This window comes from Aspergillus oryzae, chromosome 6, assembly GCF_000184455.2.
Source record: "Aspergillus oryzae RIB40 DNA, chromosome 6".
NCBI classification, from domain to species: Eukaryota; Fungi; Ascomycota; class Eurotiomycetes; order Eurotiales; family Aspergillaceae; genus Aspergillus; species Aspergillus oryzae.
Genome location: NC_036440.1, coordinates 1,294,939 through 1,319,038, shown reverse-complemented (window position 1 = coordinate 1,319,038; position 24,100 = coordinate 1,294,939). Strand labels below are relative to the sequence as shown.

General features: G+C 50.7%; 9 protein-coding genes across 9 annotated transcripts; 6 read left to right on the top strand and 3 right to left on the bottom strand.

Moving 5' to 3' along the window:
• Nucleotides 1–567: 567 nt before the first annotated feature.
• Nucleotides 568–1,846, top strand: AO090020000202 (phosphopantothenate--cysteine ligase CAB2; the record flags this gene model as incomplete). The annotated part of the gene is made up of 2 exons (XM_001824502.3): nucleotides 568–770; nucleotides 829–1,846. 2 exons carry the CDS (start codon nucleotides 568–570, stop codon nucleotides 1,844–1,846), a joined length of 1,221 nt encoding a protein of 406 aa, XP_001824554.1.
• Nucleotides 1,847–2,725: 879 nt separating this feature from the next.
• AO090020000203 (glycosyltransferase family 31 protein) lies at nucleotides 2,726–4,067 on the top strand (the record flags this gene model as incomplete). Its single annotated transcript, XM_001824503.3, has 2 exons — nucleotides 2,726–3,691; nucleotides 3,747–4,067. The coding sequence occupies 2 exons, from the start codon at nucleotides 2,726–2,728 to the stop codon at nucleotides 4,065–4,067; spliced, it is 1,287 nt and encodes a 428-aa protein (XP_001824555.1).
• A 3,179-nt stretch (nucleotides 4,068–7,246) lies between these two features.
• AO090020000204 (uncharacterized protein) lies at nucleotides 7,247–8,893 on the bottom strand (the record flags this gene model as incomplete). The annotated part of the gene is made up of 7 exons (XM_023238113.1): nucleotides 7,247–7,444; nucleotides 7,560–7,657; nucleotides 7,707–7,786; nucleotides 7,835–8,195; nucleotides 8,250–8,385; nucleotides 8,436–8,506; nucleotides 8,581–8,893. The coding sequence occupies 7 exons, from the start codon at nucleotides 8,891–8,893 to the stop codon at nucleotides 7,247–7,249; spliced, it is 1,257 nt and encodes a 418-aa protein (XP_023092739.1).
• Nucleotides 8,894–10,819: 1,926 nt separating this feature from the next.
• Nucleotides 10,820–12,373, top strand: AO090020000205 (pantothenate kinase; the record flags this gene model as incomplete). The annotated part of the gene is made up of 4 exons (XM_001824505.3): nucleotides 10,820–11,035; nucleotides 11,185–11,467; nucleotides 11,539–12,037; nucleotides 12,091–12,373. The coding sequence occupies 4 exons, from the start codon at nucleotides 10,820–10,822 to the stop codon at nucleotides 12,371–12,373; spliced, it is 1,281 nt and encodes a 426-aa protein (XP_001824557.1).
• Nucleotides 12,374–14,664: 2,291 nt separating this feature from the next.
• On the top strand, nucleotides 14,665–16,454 carry pigc (phosphatidylinositol N-acetylglucosaminyltransferase; the record flags this gene model as incomplete). Its single annotated transcript, XM_023238112.1, has 4 exons — nucleotides 14,665–14,686; nucleotides 15,150–15,260; nucleotides 15,307–15,544; nucleotides 15,815–16,454. 4 exons carry the CDS (start codon nucleotides 14,665–14,667, stop codon nucleotides 16,452–16,454), a joined length of 1,011 nt encoding a protein of 336 aa, XP_023092740.1.
• A 760-nt stretch (nucleotides 16,455–17,214) lies between these two features.
• AO090020000207 (uncharacterized protein) lies at nucleotides 17,215–18,770 on the top strand (the record flags this gene model as incomplete). Its single annotated transcript, XM_001824507.3, has 4 exons — nucleotides 17,215–17,297; nucleotides 17,399–17,691; nucleotides 17,754–18,357; nucleotides 18,455–18,770. The coding sequence occupies 4 exons, from the start codon at nucleotides 17,215–17,217 to the stop codon at nucleotides 18,768–18,770; spliced, it is 1,296 nt and encodes a 431-aa protein (XP_001824559.1).
• A 440-nt stretch (nucleotides 18,771–19,210) lies between these two features.
• On the top strand, nucleotides 19,211–19,951 carry AO090020000208 (uncharacterized protein; the record flags this gene model as incomplete). The annotated part of the gene is made up of 1 exon (XM_001824508.1): nucleotides 19,211–19,951. The coding sequence occupies one exon, from the start codon at nucleotides 19,211–19,213 to the stop codon at nucleotides 19,949–19,951; it is 741 nt and encodes a 246-aa protein (XP_001824560.1).
• Nucleotides 19,952–20,101: 150 nt separating this feature from the next.
• On the bottom strand, nucleotides 20,102–21,643 carry AO090020000209 (sugar porter family MFS transporter; the record flags this gene model as incomplete). Its single annotated transcript, XM_001824509.1, has 1 exon — nucleotides 20,102–21,643. The coding sequence occupies one exon, from the start codon at nucleotides 21,641–21,643 to the stop codon at nucleotides 20,102–20,104; it is 1,542 nt and encodes a 513-aa protein (XP_001824561.1).
• Nucleotides 21,644–22,405: 762 nt separating this feature from the next.
• AO090020000210 (putative tartrate dehydrogenase) lies at nucleotides 22,406–23,804 on the bottom strand (the record flags this gene model as incomplete). The annotated part of the gene is made up of 3 exons (XM_001824510.1): nucleotides 22,406–22,744; nucleotides 22,963–23,453; nucleotides 23,567–23,804. The coding sequence occupies 3 exons, from the start codon at nucleotides 23,802–23,804 to the stop codon at nucleotides 22,406–22,408; spliced, it is 1,068 nt and encodes a 355-aa protein (XP_001824562.1).
• Nucleotides 23,805–24,100: the final 296 nt, after the last annotated feature.

The window sequence follows — 24,100 nt, the reverse complement described above, 5'->3', positions numbered from 1 at the left end:
ATTCACAGATCAGATAAGGTTAGATCCCGCCCACGTGATCGCCCGTTGGACCGGAGCGACATGATTGGAGGATCAGCTGTCATCTGCGTCATTTGTTGCGGGCGGTGAGCGAAGGTTCCCCTCTCAATTGCCCCTCGGCATCTTTTTGGCGGGCGTGATGGAGACAACGTTGTAGAAATCAGCATCACATCAAACCATACCTTCTCGATCCAATCCCCTGCTGTAAACTTCGTGGCCTTTGGTACGATCCGAAAGGACATTGCCGCCGTGGTGGAATTGAGGCCTCTTCGGTATCACGTCAGACCGAGCCACCGACAATTTACGGAGGACTAATTCCGGAGTACAAATAACATACCAGATAAGGTCCGTCTGCCTCTTTCATGACTCAATTGTTTCTTTCTTTGTAAAGCTGCATATTATCCCTCACAGCCGAGAATTACACGTCATATTTTTCCATTCACCGGAAAACTGCTATTGTTCAACAAGTGACTCCATTCTGATATCGCCTTTAGCATCGATATACTCGAAAATAAGGCCCGGTAACCCCGGTCTTGATTGCCTTGCAACATGGCTTCTGCTCCCACACACGAAATGACCCCTGCCGAAGCAGAGTCAGTCTACTTCAACAATTATCCTCCGCCAAAGGCTCTTCCAAAACACGAGGCCCTCGCTCGAGCTTTCATCAACTACCATGTCGAGGACAACAGACGTCTCGTTCTCGTCACGTCGGGAGGTACAACGGTCCCTCTGGAGAACCAGACCGTTCGCTTGTAAGCAGCCTACTTGACCCGGGGAGAGTGTGTCTCTGATGATCTTTTGCCTTCCCAGCATCGACAACTTCTCCGCCGGAACAAGAGGTGCCACGAGTGCCGAGTACTTCCTCGAAGCGGGATACGCCGTGATTTTCCTGCATCGTCAATTCAGTTTACTGCCATATTCTCGCCATTACAGTCATTCGACCAATTGCTTCTTAGACTTCATGGACGAAGCGCCCCCAGCCAGTAATGCCGAATCTGATCACGGACGTATCGTCGTCCACAGTGAATACCAGGACCAGATGCGAGATGTGTTGAGGAAATATCGGCATGCGAAGAAACATAACCGTTTGCTCCTGCTCCCGTTCACCACCGTATCTGAATATCTGTTCGAATTGCGATCGCTGGCCACATTGATGAAACCCCTGGGCCCCAATGCCCTCTTCTACCTCGCCGCGGCGGTTAGCGACTTCTTTATCCCGAGTGATCGGATGTCAGAGCATAAGATCCAGTCCTCTGAGTTGCCTCAAAACCTGAACAACGAAGAAGCCATTGACCCCTCGGACATTTACACGGGCGGAATCCCTCAGGAGACAAAGCCGCCCACCCACAGCAAGAAGCTGATCATTGACCTGGACCCTGTGCCGAAATTTTTGCATCAGCTGGTGGATGGGTGGGCACCCGATGGAAGTATGGTAGTCTCATTCAAGCTCGAGACCGATCCCAATTTGCTTGTGTACAAAGCACGGACGGCACTCCAACGGTACGCGCACCATCTGGTAATTGGCAACCTGCTGTCGACGCGGAAGTGGGAGGTGGTGTTTGTCACCCCTGAATCCCCTTATGAGCGCTGGATTCGGGTTCCAAAGTCTAAGCGCAGTAAGAGTATTTCTGGAGCAGAAGAGCAGGTGGGACTGGCCGAGGCAAAGACAGCGGGGGGCTCAGCGGCCCCGAAGAACGGGGAAACCGGTGGGGACTATCAACAGGGGCAAGACAGTAGCCATGAGGGCATGGAGATTGAGGCGTTGATCATCCCTGAGCTGGTCAAGCTGCACTCGAACATGATCGCGAAGCATGGTGCCCAGGCTTAGTTTGATGTCGTTGGTTATTGAGTAATGTATCATGTTCCTCATGTACAGTATGCACTGTACCTGCTCGGTTAATTAATCTGCTCCGTATTAGACTGATATATTGATTTTATTTACCAATTTGTTATTTTGATTATTTAAACTACGAATAAAATTAATTAATTTTGTGGATAACGTCTTTCAGATTGAGATTGGCGCCATTGGGCGGCGATCAGGGACGATGATTACCAGGTTGGGAGACATATTGGGTGGATAAAATACCAGCCATACCGTTTCATTACCCTGTCCGTGACTTCTGTTCTTTCTCTCCACCAAGAGAACTGAGTAGGCATCGGGTCTCTTCCTTCCATTTAGAAACCATGTTTGATATCACAACCAATTGCTCTTCCCGAAGGCTCCGAGACAGGTAAGACTCAATCTGGTGGTGGGTTACAGCTTAATGGAGCTGTTTCAGTTTGACTGTCAGCAGGAGTGTCTCATTCTTGAGCTGCGCCCATACGCGTCATTGAGGTTAAGATCCTAGTGGGTCGATCATCCCTCCGTTGCTCTTGACTCTGCCGCTTAACGAACGTGCAGTCGACCTACCTGCTCGTCCCTTGTCGATCTTCGGGACTTGAGGGGGATTTTTTTCTCTTCCTGTTCGTTTGTTTTCTTCTCCTTTTCTTCCTATTCTGTTGTGGCTTTACATTCCTTATCGGCACCCCAAATCCTCATCGCAATCAACCAGCCGAGGCAAAGGGAACAACGAAAAATGGTGGATTGCTCCCCATCGAACTGGAGGAACGGTTATAATCTTGCTCTTTTGGTGTCATTTCTCCAGGTGCTCTGTGTGGAGGCTGTTCCCAGCTTCCGACGAGCGTTCCTCTCCCCTCGCTAGCTAAGATGTTTCCTCGTCGATTCCGTCGCATCGCTGTCATCACCTCTGTCCTCTGTCTCTTCCTCCTCTACCACTTCTCCGGTCTCCGATCGAGCTTCCACGCTACCACCAGTCACGGCCGCCGTCGGTTCGAATGCCCACCCCTCCCGGGCATGGAAGACGTTCTGGTTGTGTTGAAAACAGGTGTCACCGAGGCATTGGACAAGGTCCCGGTGCACTTCCAGACCACCCTGCGCTGTGTCCCGAATTATGTGATATTTTCCGACTTCGAGGAGGAGATCAACGGTATTAAGGTACACGATGCCTTCCGGAACATGGATCCCGACGTGAAAGGGACCGTCCCCGACTTCAGCATCTATAACCGCCTCGTACAACTGGGTCGAGCGGGCCTGGAAACTGGTGATTTCGCCGACGAGGCCAACTCTGCCATCGGCAAGCCAAACAACCCCGGTTGGAAACTAGATAAATGGAAGTTCCTGCCGATGGTCCAGGAAACGCTCCGCTACAAGGGTGACGCAAAATGGTACGTCTTCATGGAAGCGGACACGTATTACTCATGGGGGACGTTGCTCGAGTGGCTCTCGCACTTTGATGCGTCCAAGCCGTGGTACCTCGGCACCGAGACTCAGATCGCCGATGTCATTTTCGCCCACGGCGGCTCGGGCTTCGCCATCTCGAATCCGGCCATGCAGCGAGTCGCGAAGGAGTATACGGAGCGCAACGTTGAGCTGAACGAGTACACGGATGCTCACTGGGCCGGAGACTGCGTCTTGGGCAAAGTGCTGGCCGACGTCGGCGTGCCATTGCATTTTTCCTGGCCGATCCTGCAGAACACCAACATCGGTGAATTAGATGAGTTCACGACCGCCTTCTACCGTCGACCCTGGTGTTTCCCCGCCGTCGCATTCCACCATTTGAGTGCACGCGACGTCCAAGATCTGTCCAACTTTGAACAACGCCGATGGCGCGAGGTAAGCTTCCTGTCACCCTTCAATTTGAGTGTCAGCTAACCCATCCGTAAAACAGAAACAAACCACCCTTCTCCTCCACGGCGAGGTCTTCAAAGAACTCATCTACCCAAATCTCTCTTCATACCGCGACAACTGGGACAACCTCTCCGACGAAGAACACTCGGAAATCACCACCTTCGACGACTGTCAAACCCTCTGTAAGGATAAATCCGACTGCGCACAGTTCTCCTTCCGCTCCGGATCCTGTTTCACCGGGAGGACACCCAAACTGGGCACGGCTAGCTCGGGGGCCCGGTCCGGATGGGCTATGAAGAAGATCGAGGAGATGATGCACGAGGCGCCGGTTTGTTCAAGCGTGGAGTGGGGTGCTGCTTGATTGTTCTTTATTTTGCTTTTACTTGTTTCTGTTTCTTCCTTGCACGCATTGGCGGTGATGCTTTGGCAGTTCGCAGGTCGAACTTGATGGGCTGGAGTTATACTCTACTAGAGCTCGAGGTCGATTGTCAGAATGAGATCCAGCTACTTTATGCTGATCTCCTGGTTGGATGTATACTATAGACTACCATTCTCGCTGTGCTCATTTTCTTCTGATGTGTTTCTATGGGCGGTGTTGGGTCTTGCATGGTAGGAGTTGTCGATGTTTTCATTCAATACATCAATTCTAGCGAATCTCGACTACCCCAATAAGAGCAACCAGTTAAACGATGAATCTTAACACAGAAGCTTTATAAAATCAGTATGCTGGACTAATTCAGCCACGGAAAGTAAGAATACCCAATTCAACAATCCCACAGACGCACAAAAGCCCAACTTAGTCTTTCTACAAAAGCTCAGGAGCCCCGGGGTCCTCCAGGCACTGATCAATACGCATAATCTTCAGTCCCTTGCCTTTGACAAACCGAATAATCTCTCGAAAATACCCCACGGTCGAATTGCTCAGATAATGGAGCACAGCCAAATTCCCGCCACGCTCGACATCGCGGTAGAACGCCTTCAGCTGGCGCTCGGGCGTGTCGGAGTCTGCCCACATCCAGTCTTCGATGTCGACACTCCAGTTGATGATTTGTGGGTTCTTGATACGTTTTGCTAGGACTTCACGCGTGCGGGAGCCGATTGTACCGTATGGGGGGCGGAAGTAGCTGGCTATTTCTTCATTAGTTTGTTGGTTTCACGGGAGTATGGTTAGGTAGCATGGGGGTGGATGGGGATTTGAGGGTAGTTGTTCCGAAATCTGGATAGACAGGCATAGGGCATGTATACATACACTCTACCCCAAGCAAAGACTTAAATGTAGCGATGTTGCGGAAAATATCGTCATCTATAGCCTTCGTCGACTCCATTCCTTCCATCCTACATTCGTCACTCATTAGCACTATCATATCTTCCAACATACACTCACTCACTCCCTACTCCCAACACCATAAACGACTAGGGGAAGGTTGAGAGGAGAACTCACTTAGAATGCCCATCCGAATGCAACGCAATCTGATGTCCACCCTCCACCATCTTCTTGTAAAAATCGGCAAAACCCGTCTTATTGTCCCTAAGTGGCGCCCCCACAACAAAAAAAGTAACTAGGACACCCTCACTCTCTAATATCTCCCTGACCTCGTCCGCAAGACTGGGTATGCCATCATCGATCCCGAAAGCAAACGAACCGGGTCTCGTGCACCGGAGTCTCAGCTCCCCGGTCGGCTGTTTCTTTGGAACCTTGACACCGCGTGGTAGGGTTGGGATCAACTCGACCTTGTGCACTTTTATTGGGCGCGTGTACGGTGGATAGAAATTTCCAAGGGAAATGGAGAGGACGCGGGAGTGGTCGATGGTGAAGTGGGAGAGGGGGATGTAGAGGTCTTTTTTCTTTTGCTTCTTTGGTCTCCAGTGGTGCCAGTGGGGCTTAGCAGTGTAGCGGGATGCCTCGACGCTGTCACTGGTTTCGGGATAAGGGCTTAGCGATGGGTTACAGGAGGGGTTGTTTTGGTGCATGGAGATGCTGAAGGTTGGTGGGCCTGAGTAGACGATATGCAGGATCCAGGTTGTGTAGGGGGTTAGGTCGAAGCATGTTGTTGAGGAGAGTTGGCTGTGGTAGGTTTGGTCGGCATCTGAGGCGTTCAGCTCGATGTAGTTCCCTCCCTGGGTGACATAGAGGTCTTCGAGGGCGCCGTGCCAAGACCCGAGGTTGTTTCTGTCGGGGTGGGCGAAGGTGTCGACGATTATGGGGGTGTTGTTGGTCGTGGGTGGGAGAAAGGTCACTTGGAGGGGTGTTCGGTGGGTGGTTTCTGTGGTTGTGGTAAGAGTGGCCCAGAAGAGAGCGAGGATGGTGTAGAGATAGAGAGTATGCATAGTTGCTATTATGAAGCGGGTGGATACTGTATGGTATAAAGTCAAGGAGTGGACTGTGATAACTTCACATTTGTATATGATAGTGGATGGTGGATCTGTGGCATGAATGTCAGCTTGCTCGAACTTTTGAAGGCACAAGACGGTGGTATGAATACTCACCTTACACGGAAAGAACGACTGATACACAGACACACCTCAATGCGGCTACGACTGCTCTCACTCGAATCGAAGATTAATACTTATTAATCTCTAGGTCTAGCCATACAGGAAAACAAAGCCACCATCCTTCGCTGCTCGAATTTTCCCAACCTGTCCAGTAGTTGGTTAAGAAGCCCTAAATCCATATCCTCTAAGTTCCAAAGTAAGAGGAGAACAACTTCCGGTTACCATTTACCAGGCTTCCAGGGAATGATCGAGGCTCAGAAGGCTGGCTCGCTGTTGTCTCCCGCATATGGAGCTGAAACCGCAGAACATTGGAAGCCGCAGTAACCTGCACTGCATAAAACATTTCATGGCGTGAACAAGCGGAAGTTACCCCAGCCAACACATTGCCAGTGTTACCCGGTACAGCCGAACCATCAAGCAGCAGCCTTGTAGTCACTCAGCCAAACCAGTGGTGAGAGATGGACAACCGCGGACTGCCGGAGAGCCTTAAAACTCAACTAGAAGTCGTAGTCGACGGCAGGGGCAGGGGCATCTTCGGTTTCACCCATGGGAATTCCACCCCAGGTGCTGCTCCCAGCGCCTTCGTTCGTATTATCGCCACCACCTTCTCCATCCTCATCGTCGGTATCGTCATGAAACATTTTCTCACCATCAGCAGGCTTGTAGGACTCCAGGAAGTCAGGTATTTTCTGGTTGGTTTCAAGAAGAAGCCGAACAAGATCAGGAGCGAGGTCCGAGTCGCGGTCATGATTGTAAAAGGAGGTAGCGAGCCCTTCGTTTCCAATACGGGCAGTACGTCCTGTCCATTGTTAGTATTCTGGTGATATGAGCCATTTGTTGTAGTACCTACCAATGCGATGGACATACTCGACAATGCCGCCGTGGGACTGGCGGGGGAGGTCGTAGTTAACAACGTGCATGACGTTCTTAATATCGAGTCCACGAGCCGAAACTCCAGTCGCGACGAGGATAGGGCATTTGGCAGTACGGAAAGCACGCCTGTTTCTCCTTCAGTGACTGGCTTCTCTGTTTGAGGTGCGAGAAAACTTACAAGGCATCCTCACGCTCACGTTGAGTACGATCTGAGTGGATAGAGGTGCTGGGCAAGCCCATATTATACAGGTAATCATCCAGTAGATCGGCCTGTGCTTTGGAGTTGACAAAGATTAGGGTACGAGAAGGGGGCATCGCGAGAAGCAGATCATAGAGGCACTGCTTCTTAAGATGCTCTTCGGAGTAGACAATCTGAATGGTTTGTCAGTTGATTATACGGTATACAATCTTATCTTCTCGGCGAATGGCTCACAGTCTGGTCTACATTGATGTGAGTACTGCCAGGACGTCCGATACGAATACGAACGTGGTCGCCAGCGAGGAACTTGCGGGCCAACTGACGACACTCCTTGTTGAATGTTGCGGAAAACATCATGTAACGGTGGTCCGCATCCTCGTTCATATCTTAGTTGGTCAGCATCACAACTAGGCCAATCAGTACTCTCGCTCTTACCTCCACCCGACATGATCTTGTTGAAGTCAGACTCCCAGTCCGCAAGGAGAAGTTCATCTGCTTCGTCTATGATGGTGTACCTGGCTATGGATCAGTCACATTCTAATAACGTTAGAAAAAGAACTTACTTGACTCGGCGGAGAGAGAGAATATGAGGTTTATCCATGAAATCCAAAAGTCTTCCGGGCGTGCCAATGAGAATGTCGCAACCTTTCTGCAGCTCGTCTCTCTGGTCACGCACGGGAGCACCGCCGTACACAACGCATGGACGCAACATAGAGCGATAGCAGAGCCGGCGTGCTTCATCGAATATCTGTGTAGACAGTTCCCTTGTAGGCGCAACGATCAAGACCAGAGGTTCTGCACGGACGGCATCAACGATGGGGTTAAACCCGTCCGCCAAGTTCGGACGTGGAGCAGCAAGCTTTTTTGCCTTTCCCATCAACTTTGACAGGACGGGGATCAAGAAGGCCGCGGTCTTCCCGGAACCTAATTCTTGTCAGTAGCTCATTCAACCTCCATATAACCTCATCAACCACTTACCAGTCTGGGCAATGGCGATGAGGTCGTGGCCAGTCATGACAGCAGGGATCGCATACGCCTGAATTGGCGTCGGAATATCGTAGTGACAGAGCTTGACGTTTTCGCGCACGATGGGATGCAGTCCAGCATCATCGAACTGAAGTGTTTGTTAGACACTGGTGTGCCGTCCATGCTGAACAGACTTACACTCTTGATTGGATTGGGACGGTCACGACTTTCAGCCTCGACCTCGATGTTTTGGAGACTTCTCAGATCAGCTTTTAGTGCCAGAGTCCAGAGAACACATCTACCTACTTTCCAATCTTGAGACCGGTTCTATTTATGAGCTCACTCCGAAACAGCATCTCCTCAAGCTGTGGGTTGGCAGGGCCAACGTCCCCATACTCATCTTTCCACTCGTATTTCGCCGCATTGGCCGCCCACTCGGGGAGTTCCTGCTGTGGCTGTTCTGGCTCATTGCCCTCACCAGGGGTGGCGAGAGGAGGCCCGAGAGGGGCTGCGTTGTACTTGGAGTAGTCGTAGCCTTCTGGCTCGGCCCACCCCTTTTCGCGGGCAGTACTAGCAGCTTCAGCCTTTTTGGCGTTTTGCGCTTGCGTAACATCATCAAGAGCAGTGCCCATGCTGGACACGTTGAATGTATCCATGATGTTTGAATAGACACAGAATACGCGTGAAGAGAATATGCGGTTGGCTGGTACAGTTCAGATACACGATACTGAGCTCTGGGAGAATCAAGGGGAGACAGAATTAAAGTGCTTCACACATTTGAAGAAAAGGTTAGAGGGGAGACAGCTTTTGATTGAATCAAAGAAAGAGGTGCAGGGAGTGGGTAACAGGATGAAGGGAACAGTAGAAGAAAGCTGGAAGAGGAAGAGGAGGATGAAGATGGAGGGGAGGAAGAAGAGGAAGAGAGTGCGGGGTTGCAAAGATAACAAACAGAAGAGTGAATATAACAAGAGGTTGCTCAGACGAGAAACACTCTTAACATGAGCTGTTTGGTTGGGACTACTGTCTGGTACACACCCAATAGGAGGGTCTCAGGGGAGCAGTGAATATTAGGATACAGTGGACTTTGGTTGGGGGGTGCGGCAAGGAACAGAATCAGAGTGAGTGAGTGAGTGAATGAGATCTTGCTCTCATAATAGAACTTTAGGTGACAACGGGGTTGTCCCAATTGGGATGTCATCAGTCAAGTCACTGGGTCTGGATCATCCCCTCCTAGAGATATCAAAGTATCCTTCCATCTTTTTATTCTGCTGGGAGAGACTCCCCATAAATTTGGTGCAAGAGGGGATATTCAGAGTTTAAAAGAGGTAATACTAAGAGGTACAGCAACTCAAACAGTGAAGATTGAGTAAATAGCTTTTTTCTACTATGGGTAGGTTTGATATACATAGAAAAGAAGACTTGTGTCATTGTTTGAAGCCTATGTAAGTATATGGTACGAAGTGCGACAATGGGATGCATTTTACTCATCTACCTTTTAGATTTTTTCTTATCACCCAATTTTGTGTTACCACTGGAACCCTTTAGAGTGATGTGACCGTCCTCGTTAGACATGTCCACAGATCCAGTCTATACTTCAGGACGTCTCCTTGACGCCGTCTTGCAGGAAGCCTATAAACTATTCCCCTAAATTCCTAATACAGACCATGGTCAAGTAACAGCTCGTGTCGGATCGTAGCTGGAGGTAATTAAGGACAAAAGTCGTAGGTGACATACGCAGCATCCACCGAACGTCTGGCTACCTTCCGGGTCAAACGCATACATAGATACAACAAAAGTATTCTACATCGTGTAGAAAATGACACGGCGATTTAGTTTAGGTCTAAATCAGAATATCAATATAAACCCATGGCTCTCTTAGTTTTGCGGAGAAAGGTGGGGATGTCACTACTGTTCTTTGGGTGTTTGATCGTAGTACATAAATATCACGATGTGGTATATATCCCGCAGCCTGCTTATAGATTTGCACTCTACGATTTTAACGAGACCCTCCCTCTAAGGGGAGAAAACCAAAAAAAAAAAAAAAAAAAAAAATTGAATAGTCAAATGAATATGAAAAAGTAAAAATTATTGTAAGCTTATATCAGCTATTTCTCATGCATATAAATAGAAAACAACTCTAAATGTTGTATCACTAACCGCTACTGTGTGTGTTATGTTGACGACGGATTTGGGTGGCGTGCCTGATGAGAAACGATGAATGCCTCAGGATGATGATCAAGAATGGACGACGTCATCAGGATGACTCTGGACCGTGAGATAAGCCCCATTCATTTCCTAGTAAATCAACCACCTGAATATTTCTAAGATCGCTATAGCGCATGTACTCCGTGCATACTCCGGGTAAAGTTGAAAGCTTCGATCTTGGTTCCACTTCCGATCTCAACGGAAAGCGGGCAGAAGGAGATATACGCCGTAGGGAACAGCACGGCAATCCCATTACTCCGAGATGTCACCCTGAACCACCGCGGTTCACTCATTCCTCGGTTCTGGATGTGACCTTCAAGTTGCTTATTTCTTGCCGGCTCGCCCTTCTCTCCATTATTTCTTATCATTGATACACCATGTCGTCTACAAACTACAATCCGCCCTCGCGCGCCACCCGGCTAGAAAAAGCTATCACCAACCCCGGTGCTGTGAAGATTAATGTTAAGGGTGCTTTCATTGTCGACGAAGATCCGCGATCCAAGAGTCCCGTGAGATTGGATGGTGTGCACTATGAAGGCCATGATATCCGGCTTCCCCATCACACTGGAGTAGTGAGCCATGTTGCTGTCGACGTGAGTGACCCAGCTTCTCTTTTTTCCTGTTCTTTTTTTTTAGCCGTTCCCCCGCATAATCTTTACCCCCCCCGCAATTGAATTGCAGTTCCGATCGCATCACCAGATTGTGACCAGCGCAACTGACTTTGGCTGTGTGATTTTCCCAGATCGGTGGTTCTCTTGCGAAATTAATTTATTTTACACGAGAGCTGGACTCCGTGGATAATGGCGGCCGATTGAACTTTATCAATTTCGACACTCATCGCATAGATCTGTGCATCAACTTCATAAAAGAACTGAAAGAAGAATACCAGAAAGCCCACGGTCCTTCCAGCGATGAGCTATGTGTTGTGGCGACCGGAGGCGGCGCCTTCAAGTATTACGACAAGCTGAAGGAGACACTGAAAGTGAATATCATACGCGAGGATGAGATGGAATGCCTCATTACTGGTACGTCCGCAATTGCCTAATATGCACACCCACCGTGCTTCCCTTGAGGCACGTGGCTGATTTTACAACAGGACTCGATTTCTTTATCACTGAAATACCGAACGAAGTCTTTACCTACAGCGAAACCGACCCGATGCAATTTGCCGAGGCCCGACCGGACGTTTACCCGTACCTATTAGTCAACATTGGCTCCGGTGTATCCATGATCAAAGTGTCGGGCCCTAGGCAATACCAGCGTGTGGGGGGTACCCATCTGGGTGGCGGCACCTTCTGGGGCATCATGTCGCTCCTGACTGGTGCTCGGACCTTCGACGACATGCTGGCGATGGCGGACAGCGGTGATAACAGTGGGGTAGACATGTTAGTTGGCGATATCTACGGCATGGACTATAACCGGATCGGTCTGAAGAGCACTGCGATTGCTAGCACATTCGGCAAGGTCTTTCGATTGAAGAATGATGTGCACGAAGAGGATGGAGAAGACAAACCCCACGGTGAAGATGGACAAACCAATGGTGAAGTTACGTTCAAGCCTGAGGATATGAGCCGAAGCCTTCTTTATGCCATCAGGTAAGCCTGGACTACCGTCCTCCCCGTGATTCTGTTGAGCTAACATGATATAGTAACAACATCGGACAAATCGCATATCTGCAGTCCGAGAAGCACCAAGTGAAGCACATATACTTCGGTGGGTCGTTCATCCGAGGCCACCGGCAAACCATGAACACACTATCCTACGCTATCCGGTTCTGGTCCAAAGGCGAAAAGCAAGCCTACTTCCTGCGCCACGAAGGCTACATTGGCGCCGTCGGGGCCTTCCTCCGCAGACAGCCAGCCAACTGGGGTCGCAGGAATAGTCTCGACGGTAGTGCCATGCCACAGGAGCTCAGGAGTAGCTCTAGTTGACGAGTTCAAGAACCATGCTTCCAGTGCAACTGGAAGCTTGCATGATTTTCTTTGTTATTTGGTTTACCCGCCCTTCTTCCGATCTCTTGGGCTTCTGATACCCGCTTTTTAGTTCTCCGTGCATGTTAGACAAAAGAATATACATCCTGCAGATACATTTTGCCAATCTTTCGGGACGTTTTGCAGTCCGATTTCGCCATGGCCTATTTACATTTGTACCATAATATCCTAAATATCTTTTCAACTTTTGGTGTCTACGAGCATCATCCATCCAAAGCCGAGTTGTTTTTCTTTCGTTGATTCCGGGTTCTTTGTCTCTTTCTTCTTATTCTTATTCTGTTTTATTTTTTGGTTGACATGGAATTTTGCGGCAATATTCCGACGAAAGCATGCTTATTGGGGCTATACAGATGCTTGACAGGAATTATTGATGGACTGCAAACGACACAGCCAAAAATGGTAACATCTAGCTGTCGTAGATTTCTTTATACAATGGTGGAACTTTGTTTGCTACCAAGAAACCGTTGGGGTCACGCTGTGTGACAGGTCCGTTTTGCTCAACGGGGCGGGATTGATAATGAAATGTTCCTATACAAAAGCCAGAGCAGAATAATGCATTGAAGAGCGATTCCCACACACCTTTCGGGCGATACTATCAACTTAGCACCTACGACTTGGGCATACTAGGAAAGTCTGGGACTAACCGCTAGACTACTATGGAGTAGACCCAGTGGGTAGCACAATCACCCAATCGGAATGGAGTATGACCGCGGTTAAGCTTACCTACCTTTAGCTCATTGGAATTGACAGTAAACGCGGATCCCCGACATTGACGCGTTGGTTAGTTTCAAGTTGCCAAGGTATCGACCGAAACTGTAGACTACTTATCAACTATTGCAGCACGCTCAGTTGCGGTCGGACTTAAAATCCATCGATTAATACTTGACCTTGCTATCCTCTATTCCATCCTGAGTCGGCAATTATTCTTATTTTCGCACGCGTGTTTCTGGATCGGACAAGATCAATATGGTGGACCAGTATGCAGAATTCCGCTCCTTTTGTCCCGTGTCTTCAAGCTCATTTCTCTATGTTCAAGGCGAGAGGGTTCACTCGGCAGGGACAGCTCCGAAGAAGAGCGTAAGCCGACAGTATCTCCTGCTAACGAACCGCAACCGTCACTCGTTGTGAACCCCAAAGCGATCTTTGGGTCCGATCAGCCTTTGCCCCAGCATCTTGCCGATAAACTGGAAGAATGGCACAAAGAACATGGCACGGTACGACCGCCCTGTAACAGCCAAAGGCCTGCGAAAGGCAATTTGTTATGGAAGACTTTCGACCGTCAGGGGAATCATGTGAATCTCTCCGCGTATGCGATAATAAAGCCAACTGCATACAATGTTCTGGTGCTTCATACTGCTGAAGGATCTGAGAAGCTCGTGTCTTCTTACTTTCCTTTCGGCACGGGATTTGGTACCTTCCTGAGGGGTTGGTTGGGGGTTCACGATGGGTGGGAGCCTACAACCTGTGCCGTGCGGAGGTTTGCAAGTCATCCAGACCATCTTGATTATAAGCCTGAGGCATGGAGCGCCTTTGAAGTCCTTCAGAAGCGTCACAAGAAGTTGCTGCCCCAACCATCACAAGCGAGTGGGACGCGAAGAAGTCTACCGGGACCGTCGCAGATGCAAAGATCGGAAACGAGGATACAGAGGAAGAGCCTACCAGGACCGCCGGTCGCTACACATGACCGTGGGGCCAACGCTGCACATAGATCATCGTCATCGTCATCGTCATCATCGGAAGAGGATGAGTCAGATGAAGAAGACGAAGAAGACGACTCTTCGGAGTCAGAGGACGAAGAGCCGGAGCCTACATCGGTGCCTAAAAGACGCCGAATGAACGAGTCTAGCAAACCCACTAATCGAAACCCCAAAGTGGTTTTCAAGTTGATTTCGTATAAATCCGGATCAGTTCGCTGCTTTCCGTTGGACGAGTGCCGGACTGCGAAAGAATTCTTCGACAAGGCCCGGACCTTTTTCCAACTTTTTGATAGGAACGTGGAGGTAAAGATCCTTTCATGCCAGATACCATCCCAGTCTCAACAGCAGTATATCTTTGAAGGCAGTGAAGGCGAGTTTGCTCTGCTCGTGGATCAAGTCAAGAGCTTGGCGGGCGATGGAGCTTTGACTGTAGAGGTCAGTTATGTCTTATCGCTTCACTGACCTGGATATTGTTTGGTTGTGTGGCGTTGTATTTTGATGTCGATAACGCCGGTTGTAATATGTTATGTAGCCATGACTGAATATTTGGAAGAATGTATGTATCCTTAAGATTCAATGCAAATGAGCGTTTGCTATCAGTTGTTGTTTGAGTGACTGGCTGTATAGATCGTTGAACACCCTGGAAGCGATGACTAATGACCACGTGGGCGAGGCGACGCAATCGGAAGACCTACTTTGGGATATTTCGCAACACGTCTCGAGAATCACCCACTTCATCGTCGCCATGCGTCAAGCATGAATCCTGCACTGCTCGATGCCTCCTCTGTCCGACTCGCCTCCCCCCGTTCCTCCGCCAGTCCCCGTCGAAACCCATCCTAATCGAGCGGTCGGGATAAAACCTCATGGACAACTACGGACCCTCCCCGATCCCACCCGGCTTGCCCCTGAAGATGCATACTATTCGCCTGCATTGGTGAGAACGCGAACTGCCCCAGCAACCTACGATGAGTCTATTCGAGGACTGAACGGGAGCACCGGTACCGCGGCGTCGGTCGCAGCTTTGCGACCGCCGCACGCGGTCCCGGCACGAAAGTTACGAGGAACAAGTCGACGCCGGAGACGCAAGGGCGCGTGGAAGAAGCTTCTCTGGGTGAAGCAATCATGTATGGGTGGGAAACAATTCCGGTTAGGATGGTTGTTAACGGCGCTGGGCAGATCCTGATAACTACACCGATACGGAAACGTTCCTCGATCATCTCCAGCGCAACCCGCGCGTGCGTCCTTACGACTTCTGGCCACTAGTAGCCGATTCTACGGTCATTGTTCAGCATGTCTGCTCGGTGGCGATCTTTGTTTGCTGTTTCGTTGGCATCGTCCAGGGACGAGTGAGCCCCGTCTCGATTGTGTGCTGGGGGAGCGTCGGGACGGCTATGGGCTGGATACTGTGGGATTCGTGGGTGTTCAGAGAGCATGGGGAGAGCCACGTGGTGGAGCGCGCATCCGAGGGCGATGACGGATCTAGTTCTGGCTCAACCACGAGCTCAATGAACCCCTCCACCACCCGGTTGAATGTCCAGAAGGATAACCATGTCCATGGACTTGGGTTGACCATGTCTCACAGTGAGACAGAACCGGAACGAAGGAGCAGTAACTCGGGTCTCGGCGACTCCTGCACACAAGACGCGGCATCATTCGGAGGTGCGAATGGCGCTGCTGCCGGCAGTGTCCCGCCTCTGCCTCCCCACGATGCGCCGATGATTTCGCGACTCTCTTCGCGCAACCGCCAGCGGCTATCTACAGTCAAATCGGCGTTCTTGATCTACTGTGCATTACTGGGGCTTAGTCCGATCCTTAAATCGCTCACCAAATCGACGGCTAGCGACTCGATCTGGGCGATGAGCTGCTGGCTGTTGATCACCAACATCTTCTCTTTTGACTATGGAAGTGGGGAGGGCGCAGGCGCTACGAAGTTCCCGGCTTCTCTGTCGACTAACGCTGCGGTGATGGCCTCGACCGTGTTGGCGTCCCGACTGCCGTCGACCACGCACGTGTTCAGTTTAATGCTGTTCTCCATCGAAGTGTTCGGGCTGTTCCCTATCTTCCGGCGTCAATTGCGCCATATCTCCTGGACCGGTCATGTGTTCCTGACACTAGCGCTGGTGATCGCGGCTGGTGGCGCAGTTGGGATTACATTAAGGGGCGGATTGACGGCGGCCGTGGTTGGTTCTATGCTGGGCAGCATCCTGACGGCCTTGGCAATGGGAGGCTGTAGTTGGTGGCTCATCAGTCTGCAAAAGTACAAGAATGTGGTGACTGGACCGTGGGACCCGGCGCGGCCCATCATCCGACGACATTGGGATTAATTTGGCGATTGAATTCGAACCGGCTGGATGCCAGCTGGGCGTGAATTATGAGATACCCGTACGAATCAGGTTAATATGGTTTTGTTTCAGTGTATGAAAGTGCTCCTCTAATCTACTCTGAAACCCTTTATTATAATATGGCCCTCTGATAATACACGGCTGCCGTCTGACCGAGTCGAAACAAGAAGAGACAAAGCCCCGAGGGGTCACACTTCTAAAACATCTCTTTGAAGCAATAAATGCTCCAATGCAGTCTATCGAACAAGCAAACAGATATTCGTATCGTAGCACCCTCAGCCGAGGAGAAGAATGCCAGAGGAATGCCACCCGGTATGCTCCAAGGTCTATTTTAAACACGGACCCCAAACACTAGCAATGGATCGCCAGCTTCGCCCCCAGACTAAGCCCTCCAAATACCAGGCGTCCAGCAAACAAGTCAACGACAAAGGATCCAATGTCTCACCCGCTGCATACCTCCCTGACCTCATTGAGAGATCAGCACTGGACACCGCATTCCCCACTACGTAGACGATGGATTTATTCGCTGTGTTGTTTATTTCGCCCGTCCCTTGGGCGCCGAAGTGAATGAATGAATGATTAAAACTCCGTGTGACTCCGCACATTCACGGCGTGACTACTCCAGTGACCCTTGTACATCCGTTTGTATAAATAGTCCTGAGCTCTCACTCACCCTCCTTTTTTCTTCTTGTCATTCACCTACATACGATACCCCCTCCCTCCTGGGACATAACTAGCGACAATGAAGTGGAAGAGTCTAGCCCTAGGCCTTCTGGCCACCGCCCAATCTGCGGCGAGTCTTCGCTTCGTGATGTATATCGACGAGTATGTTCCCTTCTAACCCTAACCCGATCCGAACCCCAAAGCAGAATCTACAGTAGTTGAACCATCGGCCCAGTCCACTAAAGAAATTCAACGTGAAATAGATACCACACTCAAGGCCTCCCCGACAGCAGCGGCACAGCCGGAATCAGCCACGCCGTAATGGGCTTTGCTAAATCGACACTATTTAACAGCGACTCGCCGCAGTCCTGGAAGCCTTTCGAGCCGATCGATACCATGCGCAAGCGCTTCAGCAGTGATACGAAGTTGCTCGTTGCCATTGGAGGATGGGGCGATACATCCGGGTTCTCGGAGGGTGCGAAGGATGAGGCGTCTCGGGCGAGGTATGCGAAGAATGTGAAGGCTATGGTGGACGAGCATGGGTTGGATGGCGTTGGTATGTTCCTTCTTTCTCTCTTTGTTTCCAGAAATTAATATGAATGATACTGATGCATGCAGACATCGACTGGGAATATCCCGGCGGCAACGGCGAAGACTACAAAGACATCCCTAATGAGCAAAAGGCAGGCGAGATCGAAACGTACCCTCTTTTCCTCGCTGCTCTCCGCAAGGAACTGGGCAAGGACAAGCTCATTTCTGTCGCGGTACCGGGTAAGCGGGGCGACATGATCGCCTTCACGAAGGAACAGGGACCCAAGATCTGGGAGTCCGTCGACATGGTCAATGTCATGACGTACGATCTCATGAATCGTCGTAACAATGTGACCACCCACCATACCAGCGTTAAGGGGTCTTTGGATTCCATCAAGGCGTACGAGGAGATTGGTCTCGACACCCAGAAGATCAACCTCGGTCTGGCGTACTATGCGAAGTGGTTCACGACGAAGAAGGATGCCGGCTGTGACACCCACCCGCTTGGATGTGAGGTTGTGGAGCTGGAGGACGCCAAGGGTAAGGACACTGGCAAGTCTGGGGCGTTGACCTTCGAGAAGGGCACGATGGGCGAGCCATCGAAGGATTTGAAGGAGAGCACGGACGGCAGCTGTGGATTTGGCAAGGGCAAATGCCCGAACGGATCGTGCTGCAGCCAGTATGGCACTTGGTATGTTTTTGTCTCCCTACATCAACTCTACCCCACATTCCGTCTCCCTTGCCTCTACCATACATATACTATGGAGGAATACTAACAAGGTCCACAGCGGAACAACAGACGCCCACTGCCAAGCCGGCTGTCAATCCGACTACGGCACCTGCAAGGGCATCTCGCTGATCGACTCCTGGCGTCGTGCCGAGAAGGACGGCGTGACTGACGAGGATGCCGGAGGCCAATACTACTTCGACAAGGAGGTGGACCTGTTCTGGACCTGGGACACGGCCCCGCTCATCAAGCGCAAGTTCAAGGACATCGTGGATGCCGAGAAGTTGGGCGGTGTCATGGCCTGGAGCTTGGGAGAGGATACACTGAAGTGGGAGCATCTGCATGCTATGCAGGAGGGAGTGCAGGAGCGGAGTTGATCTCTTCAAGTTGCATCGACATTTCTTTACTCCGTAGGAGTATATGAGCATTAACCTTAATCCAATAAAGTATACATACACTTCTTCCAACCTTGAATCCTAGCCCAGTACTGTGTACCTTTACTAGAATCAACATACCCAAAACACCGAAACAAGCAAAGTAATACAAAGCACCAGTGAATCGAAGTGAATTAAACCCCCCCAATCCGGCCCATATAAAATAACACCCTCAAAACTCCCAAAAAAACCAACCAATCCGAACGCAAGCCCCAGCACGGGATCGCACGACCCTACTTAACCGGCCGCAACCATCACCTCATCAAACGCCGCAAGGCATTTATTTAGAAGCACCTCACCCCATGAAACATTGAGAAAAACTTCGTAGTGTAACTAATTCAAACTATTAACATGCACCTTCATTCAGAAACTCTCCCATCACTATGAAATGGGCTCTATTTTACTTAATTTGTTTACCGGTTTGTTGGGGGGTGCCGCTTCCGGGGATTTCTTTATCTTCATCTGATAAGGATCATGATCATAAGGATCTCAAGAAATTTCGAGGGATGAAGTCATGGAATTTCTTTGACGGAGACCATCACTCGAACACGGATATACTATCACCATCACGCAAAGATACAGATGTTGATATCGATATAACCAAGACGGGTCAACATCCGCTCACGCTACACCAACCATCGGAAGACCCGGACTATACGTCCAACTCAAATCCCAACTCTCACCATACCAACAATATCAACAACGCCAACCTTAACAATAATAATCATAATAATGATAACAGCCCAACAACCCACGGAACCTTCCTCACCACCCCAAATACACCTCCAACACAAATCCCACCCTCAACAACAAAACGCTACCTCCGCGTTCTCCACGACACACAACTACCCACCAACTTCCTCAAGAACCACATGCATGAGATTGTCGTCGTTGGGTTATTCCTCCTCATTCCCGTTACTCTGGCACTGGTGGAGATTATCGAAAGGATTGGATTGGGCGTTGACGAGGGTGTTGAACTTGAAGATTACCTAGAGCTGGAGAGGGGAAGGGGGATGATTCGACGGGGAAGAAGGAGGGTATTCAGAAAGAAGAGAGGGAAGAAGAAGAAGAAGCCGACATCTATCCTGGAGATGGATGTGGAAGATCAAGTATTCTTACGGTGATCTATTTATATTCATATTTATTTAAGATGAAGTAAGGCAAGGTGAGGTGAGGCTAAATTTGCATATTTTCATTTGCATGCTATGTACTGTAACATTTATATGTACCGAAAAAGAAAACATTTGATCATTATGTGCATCTCATGAACAGAACTAGACGTTCTCCCGCTGCTCGATCTCAGCCTTTTCCGCTGCGCGAGTGAAGGCGTCGACTTCGGCGGCTTCACCCTGAGGTAAGTGTCTGGCCATGTTGACGATGTTCCAGGTGGAAGGGGCGTCACGGAAGACATTGTTAATAGCCTCCAGGTTACGGTTCATGGTCTCCGGGTAGAAGACGTAGACGACGAAGGGGATGCAGCCGGAGATGACGGCGTACATGATATAGTACTGGTAGCCGATGGTGTCGAGGGCGACGGGGGTGATCATGACGACGACGAAGTTCCAGAGCCAGTGGTTAGCGGTGGAGATGGAGGACATGGCGACACGGAGCCGGACGGGGGCGACCTCGGTACAGTAGAGGAAGTTTCCGCCGAGGAAGCCGAAGGGGTAGAAGGAGTTGAAGAGGAAGATGAAGAGGGCAGACACGATGGAGGCGGCGTAGTTCTTGCCGAAGCTGTTGGTGATGGCGAGGACGATCATGCAGACGCTCATGCCGGCGCCGCTGATCATGAAGATGGCGCGACGGCCGAGACGGTCGATGGCGACGAAGGCGATGAAGCTGCACAGGAACTTCCAGGTCATGGCGCAGGAGGAGAGGATGCGGGCCAGGTCGGAGTCCATGTTGAGGTTCTCTTCGAAGATGGTCGACGCGTACACGGAGATCAGGTTACCACCGCACATCTGCTGGAAGAATTGCAGCGCCATGCAGAGCCCAAACCGGTACAGGAGGCGGTCTTTGTCGTTCTTGCTGAACATTTCCTTCAGCGAGCCGCTGTGTTCGGCGCTGACTTCGAGCGAGGACTCGATGCCGGCGATTTCCATGCGGATTTCGTCGTCTTCCTCGGGGATGCCCTTGTAGGCGGCGAGACTGGTGGTGGCTTCTTCGATGCGGTTGACGCGGACGAGCCAACGGGGGGATTCGGGGAGGAGGAAGACGGAGCAGACGAGGACTAGCTCGAAGAAGAAAGAGATGGCGAGAGGAATACGCCATTGCAGCGTGCCGTCCACTTTACTGAGACCGAAGTCGATCCAGTTGCAGAGTGTGTAACCCAGACAGATACAGATACCGTCGACAATAACGTGCTGGCCACGGTGTTTGGCCGACGTGCATTCGGACTGCCACACGGGCACGGCGGCACTGAACATTCCAATACCCACACCAAGGATGACTCGGCCGATGGTGAATTGGACGAGGCCGTACGAGGCCGTCTGGAGCACTTGACCGATGATGGAGATGATGGTGCCGAGAAAGACGGTCTTACGTCGACCCATCCAGTCACCGAGGAACGAACAGGATAGGGCTCCGATCAGGGCTCCGAGCTGGAAGGATGCTACGACGGCACCTTTACTGGTCGAATTATGAGCCTTGACGGCACCGGTCGTGTTGACCGCGTCGATTTCAGGGAAGACATGGACCCAACTCTGCAGGGTGGCCAGCGGGCCAACACCAGCTTGATTGTAACCGAAGAGGATGAAGGCAGGAACAACGATGAGAAACACCTGAGTCAGGCGGAGAGGTCTTCCTTGGAGCACCATTTTGGATACGAATGAGCTCGACAGACTGTCCAAGTGTTTCCAAATGCTTTCTGGGTAAGGGTGGCAACGCGTCGCCGCTGGCGTTTTATACCCTAATTCTCCGGATACTCAATCTTCTAGCACCTGACCCCAAACAGAAAACTACGTGGAGACCCCGCATCTTAGTCGAAATTCACTATACTCACCGAAAGAGAATGCATACAGGGAACGACCTAAGTGGGCTAGGGGCGTGGGAGTGTACCTGTAAAACCAGTGGGCCCCCATTGAGCCGTGTTTAAAGACCAAAGGTTCCATATCAATTGAGCGTCATACCGATCCACTTTTCGGACCGTGACCGAGCGGGCGACCTAATCACAGCGACGGCCATTCGCCGCAAGCTAAGAGATTTCAGGGCTGTTCTTCGGTTGAACTTAATGCTGAGAAATGCCGCATTGGACGGAGTACGTACAAAGAAATCTGGAGAAGGATTGTCCGGAGCTACTCCGTATGCCGGTTAATAAGGGCTGCATCGGCATTACTGTTCTAGTTGCGCGGCGAGAATATCCCGGAGGAAAAGAAGCTTCTCCCCCAGAAAAACAAGCAGCGATCGACCTCCTCCACGTTTTCTTGTCCTTTTCTTGTCCCGGACCATTATAACCCCGTGGGATATACCCTCCGAGTGAAAATAAAAAATAAAAAAAAGAAAAACTTAAAAATTTAGATTCTATAAACAATAAAAAAAAACCTTAACACAATGTGCGTTTTAACTTAGTGTACCATGTCTTACAGTCGCTGGATCTCCCCCACCATGGCCTCGGTGACTTCCTTGGTCGTGGCCTTACCTCCCAGGTCTGCGGTCAAGATTCCCCTCTCACACACGTTCTCCACACACTCCATTAGCTTCTGAGCCGCCGTCTCCTCGCCCAACCACGCTAACATCTCGGCCGCGGTCCAGAAGGTGGCCACGGGATTAGCAATGCCTTTCCCGGTGATATCGAATGCTGAGCCGTGAATCGGCTCAAACATGCTAGGATGCTGTCGGGTGGGGTCCAAGTTGGAGGTCGGTGCGATTCCTATCGAACCGGCGAGAGCAGCTGCGAGGTCGGAGAGAATGTCCGCATGCTAGGGATCCCGATTGATCAGCATCAGCCCATGACCCAGAACCATAATTTAATAAGGTAATATCAATCCGGCCCCCTCAAAGCCAAGCGTCCAGAAAAGCTTTATCAATGCCCACAACCCTCCCCCGAAAATCCCGGGTAGGGCAAGAAACGCGAAAGGATTGGATAAAAGGAACAAGGAAAAGGCGAGAAAAAAAAAAAAGGGAAAGTCAAACGTACCAAATTACTGGCAACAATCGTATCCAGCGTCTCGGGCTTCAACACCATCCTTGTAGTCATCGCGTCCACCAACATCTTGTCCACCTGCACTTCTGGGAACTCTTTCCCCACTTCGGTCGCAACCTCATCCCAAAGGACCATACCGTTGCGCTGGGCATTGCTCTTAGTGACCACGGTCAGTAGCTTCCGTGGCCGTTTAGCCGCCGTCTCGAAAGCGAACCGCATGATTCGCTCGACGCCGTGCCGGCTAAAAATCGCGGTCTCAGTGGCTACTTCCCAGGGGAAGCCGCGGTGGGATCGACCCCCCTGTCCGGCATACTCGCCCTCACTATTCTCACGAACAATCACCCAGTCCAACTTGCCGGGGGGGCAGTTCCGAAGCGGTGATTGTGTGCCCCGGAGGACGCGCGTAGGTCGGACGTTTGCATATTGCTGCAGCGGTTGGCAGATCGAAAGACGGAGACCCCAGAGGGAAATGTGATCGGGCACATCTGCAGGTATTTACATTAATAATCATCGTGGCATACTAGCTGCACAATGTCGTATTGCATATGCGGGCTAGGTCGATCCCGGACACGGCGGCGGTGTATCTCTGAGTACTTACCAGGTGCTCCGACAGCTCCAAACAAAATCGCATCATGGCGCTTCAGGTCTTCCAGTCCTCCGTCGGGAATATATTTCCCCGTAGTTTTGTATGTCTCCGAGCTCCAGTCGTAGTGGGTGAAGTCAAGCTTGAAAGTGTTAAGCTTCTCGGCCAAGGCGTTGAGAACAGTAACTCCGGCCGAGATGACCTCGGGGCCGATGCCGTCCGCGGGGATCGAAGCGATGTTGTAGGTCTTCATGGTGCAGAGTGTATGATCCAAATTGTGATACAAGGATGTTGTCTGTGAGATATTCGGATAAATTTGCCTTGGATTTTAGTTCTTTCTGTATGCTTTCATTCGTATTTATGTTTGGAAAATCCTTTGCGAGGCGACGGAGTTTGTCAACCCCGCCGGACTTGTTCTGTCCGGTATACTGAGCCCGGAGGTGGACATGTCCGGATCGCCACGCTGCCTCGTCTATCCTGCCACTCTCCGGATTTCCTTTCCCGCTCGTACGGACTACTCCAAAGTACGTCTATCGCGGGGAAAGTTGG